Below are 10,689 nucleotides of genomic sequence, written 5' to 3'. Positions count from 1 at the left end.
GTGGCTCACTGGGGCCCACTCTCGCTTCTGTTCAGGTTATGCGTCCGGATCCCGCTCCAGGGATTTGTGCACGTATTCCCGGCGGACACTTGCCATGCCCTGCGCTGAGGGAGCGCTGCAGTGTAAGAGGGTGAGTGCTGAGGGAGTGCCGCACTGTCGGAGGGTCAGTACTGAGGGAGCGCCGCACTGTCGGAGGGTCAGTACTGAGGGAGCGCCGCACTGTCGGACAGTCAGTACTGAGAGAGTGCCGCACTGTCGGACGGTCAGTAATGAGGGAGTGCCGCACTGTCGGAGGGTCAGTACTGAGGGAGCGCCGCACTGTCGGAGGGTCAGTACTGAGGGAGTGCCGCACTGTCGGAGGGTCAGTACTGAGGGAGTGCCGCACTGTCGGAGGGTCAGTACTGAGGGAGCGCCGCACTGTCGGAGGGTCAGTACTGAGGGAGCGCCGCACTGTCAGAGGGTCAGTACTGAGGGAGCGCAGCATTGTCGGAGGGTCAGTACTGAGGGAGCGCCGCACTGTCGGAGGGTCAGTACTGAGGGAGCGCCGCACTGTCAGAGGGTCAGTACTGAGGGTGTGCTTTACTATCGGAGGATCAGCCTGAGGGAGTGCTGCACTGTCGGAGGGTCAGTACTGAGGGAGTGCTGCACTGTTGGAGGGTCAGTCCTGAGGGAGCGCCACACTGTAAGAGGATCAGTCCTGAGGGAGTGCTGCACTGTCGGAGGGTCAGTATTGAGGGAGTGCTGCACTGTCGGAGGGTCAGTACTGAGGGAGTGCCGCACTGTCGGTAGAGCTGTGACACCCTGACAGTGCCACGCACCCTGAGTACTGGCACTCCGACAATGCCGTGCACCCTCAATGTTGGCCCTCCGACAGTGCAGCGTTCCCTCAGTACTGACTCTCCGACAGTGCGGCGCTCCCTCAGTACTGACCCTCCAACAGTGCAGCACTCCCTCAGTACTGACCCTCCGACAGTAAAGCACACCCTCAGTACTGACCCTCCGACAGTGCGGCACTCCCTCAGTACTGACCATCTGAGAGTGCATCTCTCCCTCAGTAATGACCCTCCGACAGTGCGGTGCTCCCTCTGTACTGACCATCTGAGAGTGCAGCGCTCCCTCAGTACTGACCCTCCGACAGTGCAGCGCTCCCTCAGTACTGACCCTTCGACAGTGCGGCACTCCCTCAGCATTGACCCTCCGACAGTGCGGCGCTCCCTCAGTACTGACCCTCCGACAGTGCGGCGCTCCCTCAGTACTGACCCTCCGACAGTGCGGCGCTCCCTCCGTACTGACCCTCCGACAGTGCGGCGCTCCCTCAGTACTGACCCTTCGACAGTGCGGCGCTCCCTCAGTACTGACCCTCCGACAGTGCGGCGCTCCCTCAGTACTGACCCTTCGACAGTGCGGCGCTCCCTCAGTACTGACCCTCCGACAGTGCGGCACTCCCTCAGTACTGACCCTCCGACAGTGCGGCACTCCCTCAGTACTGACCCTCTGACAATGCGGCGGGCGGAGTTGTGGCCAATATCTATCTCCGCCAACACTGACAATGAAACAGATGATCTGGGTCATGATCAAACTGATCTTTCTGGGATCGTGCTGTGTGGGAATTCGCTGCCACGTTCCCTGCATTACAACAGTGATTACAATGGAAAAGAGAGTGCTTCACGGGCTGCAAAGTGCTTTGCGAAGTCTCGAGGTTCGGGATAGATGCTGTACAGACACACGCACACACATACAAGCTGCAAGGTCCCTTTTATTCAGCATTTCACCGTCAGCCGGGGAAGCAGACACTGAAACAAGTGGAGTTGTAACACTCATCGCTAGGCAGGCCTGTGTTCAGAGAGAGAGTGACCGACAAGGTCCAAACATGTCCCCTCTGTTGCAACTGTTTAATCGGCCCGTGTGTGACAAGAATCCAGGACTGTCACGGGGGAAAGGTGGAGGAGGCACACTGTCCTGTTTGGGGAGGGCTGAAATGGGGGGGGGCGGGAAGAAGGGACACCTACCATTTCAATCGGCCATCGCGCAGGTGGCCAGCAAGAGCCATACGTGCAACGCTCGACTGCATCTCCTCCTGTGTGGGAGCTGTGGATAAAATGGCTGCTACAAGTTGCCGAGCTATTTGACTGGGGCAGGCTTCCCGGACGATCCCAACCCCGCTTGACGATCGCGTCCTGGCGATTTTTTTTTGGAGGGGGGGGGGTGGGGCGTGGAGCTGAGTGTTCCCCAGGCAGTGATGAGGCGCAGGAACGCCAGGCTGATTGCAGCATCTCCTCCCTGTAGATACCCCGCAACTACAATCCTGTGGCCGTTAGCGTGCGGGGCGCTGGGGTGGGTGGGGGGGGTTTGGGGCAGGGGCGGTGGGCGCCTCTCGCCCAGCGGTATAACTGGCTTCCGAGACCCACGGGCTGTTCAGTTTCCTTTGCAGGGGGGCGTCTGCAAAGGGAATCTCAGAGAGGCCACTGCTGGGGACAGCGGGGTCACAGGTCGATTCAGATTCACGTCACAGAGAGGGTGCAGATTCTGTCAGAACGAAAGCTGTCTCCCGCCCGCTGACCGTCTGTCACCCTGAGGGGGAAACGGGAGCTCCCTCGCGCTGGGTCTGAGGAGTGGAAGAGGCAATCTTGCCGAGGCACAAGCTAAACTGGAACAATCCACAGAAAACGAGAAGGGGTGAGTGGGGGGATTCGGCGACGCCGCTAAACCAGGCGAAAAAATATCACTCTGCTTTTAACTCATGCTGTACATGCCGCGATCGACACCGCCACCAGAACGGTCAGCGGCCTCTTCCTCCCCGGTGCCTCAATTCCGGACCTCCGGACAGCGCCCCAACACCCCGTCAGTTACGCACATGATCCTGGTGCTATCCTCCACTTACTGCATTTGGCCGGGGGGGGTGGGCTTTGCTGCAATTTCGCCCGCGAGTTCTGCTTGCCGCAGCAGCTTGCGGAGGCTCTTTAAGTAGACTCTGTTTGTTGTTTGCTAGGTAAATCTAATTCTGTTTGTTGAGCAAATAGATTCTGTTTGTTGTTTGCCAAGTAAATAGACTCTGTTTGCTGGCAGCCCCAAGCTTAAGTTCCATCCCGCTTCCACTGGCCGATGTAGCGGTGTCGATAATCAGTTTTTATTAGCAATAATATCAATGGAAAACAAATTCAATCTTTTTGTTCTCCGCACTGTCCCATCAGTTTATGTGTTTTGTTTTTTAAAAAAAAAATCTGGTCCCCACACTCCATTAGGGCTTCAGCTTCAACCAGGGTTGGCATATGGTGAGGATCGAGAGGATGGAGGAAGAGAGGCCGCAGAAGGCCACCACCCCGGGGCTGGTCTTGAGCAGGCCCAGCCGGTCCAGGGGGATGAAGAGGTCGCAGCAGTTCTTCAGGACGTCCAGCAGCAAGGGGGGGTTGCTCCTCAGCACGCGGCAGAGCAGGCACAGCCGCGCCCGCGCCCTGCCCGCCAGCGCGGCTCCGGCCGCACCATCGCCGCCGCCGCCTGCCTCTGTGCCCGCTTTGCCCTGGCACCGGGCCTCGCGTTCTCCCAGCACGCTGATCTCGTAGGCGTCGCGGCTCAGGTTCATGATGAGCGCAAATAGGTAGTACCTGTGGTGACGGCGGGGGGTGGGGGACGGTGGGAAAGGGAACGGAACAAAAGACCAGAATGAGACGGACGGCGCAACACCATAAAGGTAAAGATCTACCCAGGAGGGGGAAGGGGGAACGGGAGGAAAACTTACACCCAAGGAGCCAGGGCTCACCGAAAGAGATGTACCGACCCCACAGGGCCTTCAACATCTTGGGGCTGTCCACAGGGATGTTATCGAACGAAATTCGACCCCAAGCCACATGAGGAGATAGTAGGGCCAGAAGACCAAAGCCTCGGTCAAAGAGGTCGGTTTTAAGGAGCGTCTCAAAGGAGGAAAGACAGAGAGAGAGGGAGGGAGGGCCGGAGAGGTTTAGGGAGGGAATTCCAGAGCACGGCCGCCAATGGCGGAGCGATGGGAATCGGGGGGATGCGCAAGAGGCCGGAATTGGAGGAGCGCGGAGGTCTCGGAGGGTTCTTGGAAGGGTCACGGAGGAGGGGTTCGAAAACAAGGACCAGGATTTTAAAACTGAGGTGTTGCTGGACTGGGTGCCAATGGAGGTCGGCGGTGTGGGGGGAGACGGGAGACGGGAGTGGTGAGATTTTTTTGGATGAGTCAACATGGGGCCAGCCAGGGAAGCATTGGAAAAGTATTCTGCCTCAAGGAGGGCCTTGGAGAGGGTGCGGGAGGGAGATTTAGCCAGAATGGGTCCCGGGATGAGGGGACTTCAGTCCGTGTGGGAGAGACTGGGAGGAGCTGGGATCGTTCTCTCTCAGAGCGGAGAAGGTTAAGGGGGAGATTGAATCGAGGCGTTCGGAATCAGGAAGGGGGTTCGGACACAGTAAATAAGGAGAAACTGTTTCCACTGGGCAGGAGGGTCGGTAACCAGAGGGGGACACAGATTGAAGAGAATCGGGGAAAGAACCAGTGGGGGGGGGAGAGGAGGAGAATTTTTGTTCCAGAGTGAGTTATTAGGGTTTGGGATTCCTGATTAAAAGGGAACTGGATAAATGCCTGAAAGGGATAAGTGTGCAGGGTGGGGAGTGAGACGAATTGGACCACTCTTTCAAAGAGGCTGGCACAGACGGGCTGAACGTGCCTGATCACGTCCGGCGTAGCGGGGAGGGAAATCCGGGCGGTTTGTGCCATGGCCAGGGGGGAGGCGAGGAGGAGCAGGAGGGGAGGAGGGGGTTGCGGTGCGGACACGGCGGCAGTGGTCCCTACCTGAAGGAGCGCTGGCTCCACTTGTCCTGATCCAGCGAGGGGACCAGGCCCACCTTGCCGGCCCACAGCAGGTTGTCGCAGCCGAAGTACATGGCCCGGTTCAGGTGGCTGACGGTGATGCAGAACCGCAGCACCAGGTCCGACAGGTGGATGGCCCGCTTGGCGGCCTCCAGTGATTCGGCCGAGTTGCCTAACCTGAACACTTTGGTAGAAAGCGGAGAGAGAGAGAGAGAGAGGGAAAAAAAAACACATTGTGGCTAATTGCATTTCTATAGCGCCTTCCAACATCTCGGGTGTTACACAGACAAGCGTGTGCTTCCCTCAAACGAAATCGGGATGCAGGAAACACAGCAGAATTTGTGCACAGCAAGATCCCACAAACAGCACTGTAATGATGACCCAGATCACTTGTCTTTTTAGTGATGTTTGTTGAGGGATCAATTTTGGCTGCAGGACACCGGGGACAACTCTCCACCCCTCCCCACCCCACCCCCACCCCCATCCACCTTCTTCCAATAGCAGCCATGGGGTCTTTTACACCCACCTCAGGGGGCAGATGAGGGCCTCAGTTGAATGTCACATCTGAAAGACAGCACCTCCAACAGTGCAGCTCTCCCTCAGCACTGGCAATGGGAAGAGTCAGCCTGGATTATGGGCTCCAGCTGCTGGAATGGGACCCGATACCACAAGCCTTCTGACTGCGAGGCAAGCCAGTTCCCAACTGCACTCCTACTTTACCGGAATAAAAATATCCCAAGAAAATTCACAGTGTAGAGGGAGCTTTCCTCTGTATCTAACCCCGTGCTGTACCTGTCCTGGGAGTGTTTGATGGGGACAGTGTAGAGGGAGCTTTACTCTGTATCTAACCCCGTGCTGTACCTGTCCTGGGAGTGTTTGATGGGGACAGTGTAGAGGGAGCTTTACTCTGTATCTAACCCCGTGCTGTACCTGTCCTGGGAGTGTTTGATGGGGACAGTGTAGAGGGAGCTTTACTCTGTATCTAACCCTGTGCTGTACCTGCCCTGGGAGTGTTTGATGGGGTCAGTGTAGAGGGAGCTTTACTCTGTATCTAACCCCGTGCTGTACCTGTCCTGGGAGTGTTTGATGGGGACAGTGTAGAGGGAGCTTTACTCTGTATCTAACCCCGTGCTGTACCTGTCCTGGGAGTGTTTGATGGGGACAGTGTAGAGGGAGCATTACTTTGTATCTAACCCCGTGCTGTACCTGTCCTGAGAGTGTTTGATGGAGACAGTGTAGAGGGAGTTTTACTCTGTATCTAACCCCGTGCTGTACCTGTCCTGGGAGTGTTTGATGGGGACCGTGTAGATGGAGCTTTACTCTGTATCTAACCCCGTGCTGTACCTGCCCTGGGAGTGTTTTGAGTTACGGTTAATCTGTATGTACTGGACGGTCCAAATGGGATGTGCAAGATATGAATCATTACATCGCTGATGCCCTTGACCTCGATGAATGCAGAGGAAGAGAGGATGTGAAGAGTTGCTGAAGTTCAGATTGTCATACTCACACTTGCGTCCCAAGCTGAGGTGAGCCTCCAGTTGCTTAACTAGAATAACCAGCTCTGGACTCGTCCCACTCTTCTGCAGTGAGTAAGCCAACAAAGCAGAGGCGTACTGAGCAGCCCTGAGACACACAGACCAAAAGCAGGTTATGTTCTGAAAGTGTATTATATCATCCAATCCCCCCTCACCCACCCAACCCACCAACCACCAAGCAACATTTCTCCATAAGCCCCTCTCAAAAAGGCTCGTTCTCACGTGAAAACATCCGTGTTTTGTCAGGCCCGGACTCCAACCGTTCGAGTCCCCATCCAGGGAGTCGGGCGCGTAATTGAGGTCGACGCTCCCAGTGCCAGCACTGAGGGAGTGCTGAACTGTCGGAGGTGCCATCTTTCTGACGAGATATTAAAACCGGGGGGCCCCGTCTGCCTGTTCATTTTGCATTCCTGTCACAATGAGGTGAGTGCTCTTGTTGCAAGTGAGAGCAGCTGTTATGAATTGGGGAAAGGTTAGGGCATTATTCTTCAGCATATCCAGCATTTTCCGTTTTTGTTTCAGATTTCCAGCATCCGCAGTACTTTGCTTTCATCCTTACTTTTATGTTCAATTCCTCTCGTAATAAAGGATAGTATTCCATTAGCCTTCTTAATTACTTGCCGTACCTGCATACTAACTTTTTCTGACTCATGTACTAGAACACCCAGATCCCTCTGCACCTCAGAATACTGCAGTCATTCTCTGTTTGAGTAATACTCTGTTTTTTTATTCTTCCTGCCAAAGTGAACAACTTCACATTTTTCCATGTTAAACTCTATTTGTCAGATCTTTGCCCATTCACCCAACCTATCTATAAGGTTAGTTTCCGCAATAACCTTTGATGTGGCTCCTTATCAAATGCCTTCTGGAAATCCAAGTACAGCACGTCTACAGGCTCCCCTTTATCCACAGCGTATGTTACTCCTTCAAAAAACTCCAACAAATTGATTAAGCTTAATTTTCCTTTCACAAAACCATGCTGACTCTGCAACCTCCTTATGTCTTCTTCACAACATACTTTCCTACCTACCTTTTTGCCATCTGCAAATTTAGCCACCATACCTTTGTTCCCCTCATCTAAACCATTGATGTAAATTGTAAAAAGATGAGGCCCCAGCACAGACCCCCATGGGACTCCACTCGTCACATCCTGCCAATCCAAAAAAGACCCATTTATGCATACTCTCTGCTCTCTGCCAACCAGCCAATCTTCTATCCAGGCTAATATGTTACCCCCTACACCCTGCGCTTTTATTTTCCGCCATAACCTTTGATGTGCCACCTTATCAAATGCCTTCTGGAAATCCAAGTACAGTACGTCTACAGGCTCCCCTTTATCCACAGCGCATGGTACTCCTTCAAAAAACTCCAATAAATTGATTAAACATGATTTCCCTTTCACAAAACCATGCTGACTCTGCCCGATTACCTTGAGCTTTTTTAAGTGCCCGGCTATAACCTCCTTAATGATCAATTCTAATAACTTCCCCACGACAGACAGCAAGTTCACTGGCCTATAGTTTCCTGTTTTCTGCCTCGCTCCCTTCTTGAATAGAGGGGTTATATTTGCTACTTTCCAGTCTGATGGAGCTTTTCCAGAATCTAGCGAATTTTGGAAAATTAACACCAACGCATCAACTACCTCATTAGCCACCTCTTTTAGGACCCTAAGATGTAGTCGATCAGGACCCGGAGACTTGTCAGCCCGCAGCTCCATCAGTTTGCTCGGTGCCACTTCCCCAGTGATTGCAATTTCACCAAGTTCCTTTCTCCTGCTCACCTCTTGATTTGCAGCTATTACGGGAATGTTTTTTGTATCCTCTATCATGAACACAGAAGCAAAATATTTGTTCATTTCTTCCGCCATTTCCTTATTATTTACTACTAACTTCCTGCTGTCACTCTTTACAGGACCAACACTCACTTTACTTACTCTTTTCCTTTTTGAATACCTCTAGAATCTCTTGCTATCTGTTCTTACATTTCTCACTAGCTTCCTCTCACGCTCTAATTCATTTCTCCTGATCGACCTTTCAGTCATTCTCTGCCGTCCTTTATATCCTGACCAATCATCTGTCCTGCCACTCATCTTTGTGCAGTTCTCTGCTTTTTCTTAAGTTTGATGCTTCCCTTAACTTCTTCAGTTAACCACAGATGGTGGGTCCTCCCCTTAGAATCTTTCTTTATGGTAGGAACATACTTATTCTGAAATATCCCCTTAAATGCCTGCCATTGCTTCTTTATTGATCTTTCCCCTAGTATAGGGACCCAGTTCACTTCAGCTAGCTCAGCTTTCATGCCCACATAGTTGCCCTTATTTAAGTTTAAGACACGGGTCTTAGACCCACTCTTCTCACTTTCAAATTAAATGTAAAATTCAATCATATTGTGGTCGCTGTTACCTAGAGGTGCCTTTACTCTGTGTAATGTGACAGGATTAATTAATAACCTCACTGCCAACTCTAATATAACCTGCCTGGAAAAACTCAGCAGGTCTGACAGCATCTGCGGAGAGGGACACGGTTAACGTTTCGAGTCCATATGACTCTTCAACAGAACTAAGGAGAAATAGAAAAGAAGTGAAATATAAGCTGGTTTAAGGGAGGGTGGGACAAGTAGAGCCAGATAGAGGGCCAGTGATAGGTGGAGATTGCCAAAAGATGTCTTAGACAAAAGGACAAAGAGGTGTTGAAGGTGGTGATATTATCTAAGGAATGTGCTAATAGGTGACATTAAGGGTAGAAAGCAGGACGAGCAAGGTACAGATAGCCCTAGTGGGGGTGGGGTGGGGGGGAAGGGATCGAAATAGGCTAAAAGGTAGAGATAAAACAATGGATGGAAATACATTTAAAAATAATGGAAATAGGTGGGAAAAGAAAAATCTATATAAATTATTGGAAAAAAGAGGGATCGGAAAGGGGTTGGGGATGGAGGAGGGAGTTCATGATTTAAAATTGTTGAACTCAATATTCAGTCCAGAAGGCTGTAAAGTGCCTAGTCGGAAGATGAGGTGCTGTTCCTCCAGTTTGCGTTGAGCTTCACTGGAATATTGCAGCAGGCCAAGGACGGACATGTGGGCATGAGAGCAGGGTGGGGTGTTGAAATGGCAAGCGACAGGGAGGTCTGGGTCATGCTTGCGGACAGACCGAAGGTGTTCTGCAAAGCGGTCACCCAGTCTGCGTTTGGTCTCTCCAATGTAGAGGAAACCGCATTGGGAGCAGTGAATGCAGTAGACTAAATTGAGGGAAGTGCAAGTGAAATGCTGCTTCACTTGAAAGGAGTGTTTGGGCCCTTGGACGGTGAGGACAGGGGAAGTAAAGGGGCAGGTGTTGCACCTTCTGCGGTTGCATGGGAATGTGCCGTGGGAAGGGGTTGAGGTGTAGGGGGTGATGGAGGAGTGGACCAGGGCGTCCCGGAGACAACGATCCCTGTGAAATGCCGCCAGGGCCATCTGTACCTTGCTCGTCCTGCTTTCAACCCTTAATGTCACCTATTAGCACATTCCTTAGATAATATCACCACCTTCAACACCTTTGTCCTTTTGTCTATGACATCTTTTGGCAATCTCCACCTATCACTGGCCCTCTATCCGGCTCTACCTGTCCCACCCCCCCTTAAACCAGCATATATTTCACCTCTTTTCTATTTCTCCTTAGTTCTGTTGAAGGGTCATACGAACTCGAAATGTTAACCATGTTCCTCTCCGCAGATGCTGTCAGACATGCTGAATTTTTCCAGGTATTTTTATTTTGGATTTCCAGCATCCGCAGTTTTTTGCTTTTAATATAACCTGCACTCTGGTTGGTTCCAGACAGTAGGTTACATGTTCAAAATATTTATTGAAATTGTAAAAAAATATATATTTTAAATGGTTTCAGTTCTCAATTTTCTGCAAATGGGTGAAAATCTGAACAAAACACCTTTGCAAAAGTGCAGGGGGGCGCAGGTTGTTGTTGTTGTAATCTCCCCAGTGTGCTCTCACCAGCTTGACTGGCAGCAAGGAGACGGGGGCGTGGTTGAGTGCATTGAGCGACAGGTCGGCCCAGCCAATCGCCTCGCAGGGTCCAGCCCAACGCGGCGCAAAGCCGCCAATCCGCGACGGCGGTGGGCGGGACGGCCGCCATCGCGTTGCGTTACGCGGGCGGAGGCGCCATTAAAGAGGCGGCCGGAAAGCCGGCGCCTCGGCTGCAAATATCGGCCCAGAGGGGAGAAGGGGGTTGGGGTTTAATCGGGCCTTTCTCCCGTTACCTGAAGACGCGCTCCCGGCCCTGGCTCTGCGCCGTGAAGCGGACCCAGGGATCCATTTTCTTTTATCTATGTTTTTTTGGG

General features: G+C 52.5%; 1 protein-coding gene across 1 annotated transcript; it reads right to left on the bottom strand.

The window, feature by feature from the left end:
* Positions 1–1,738: 1,738 nt before the first annotated feature.
* pex11b (peroxisomal biogenesis factor 11 beta) lies at positions 1,739–10,689 on the bottom strand. The gene is made up of 4 exons (XM_078536895.1): positions 10,609–10,689; positions 6,333–6,448; positions 4,808–5,009; positions 1,739–3,602 (listed from the first exon to the last, which is right to left on the bottom strand). The coding sequence occupies exons 1-4, from the start codon at positions 10,662–10,664 to the stop codon at positions 3,239–3,241; spliced, it is 738 nt and encodes a 245-aa protein (XP_078393021.1). The 5' UTR covers positions 10,665–10,689; the 3' UTR covers positions 1,739–3,238.

The sequence above is a fragment of the Cetorhinus maximus genome, unplaced genomic scaffold (assembly GCF_964194155.1).
Source record: "Cetorhinus maximus unplaced genomic scaffold, sCetMax3.hap1.1 HAP1_SCAFFOLD_1635, whole genome shotgun sequence".
NCBI lineage: Eukaryota > Metazoa > Chordata > Chondrichthyes > Lamniformes > Cetorhinidae > Cetorhinus > Cetorhinus maximus.
The sequence above is the reverse complement of the archived record's forward strand: the minus strand, read 5'-3'. Positions and strand labels throughout refer to the sequence as shown.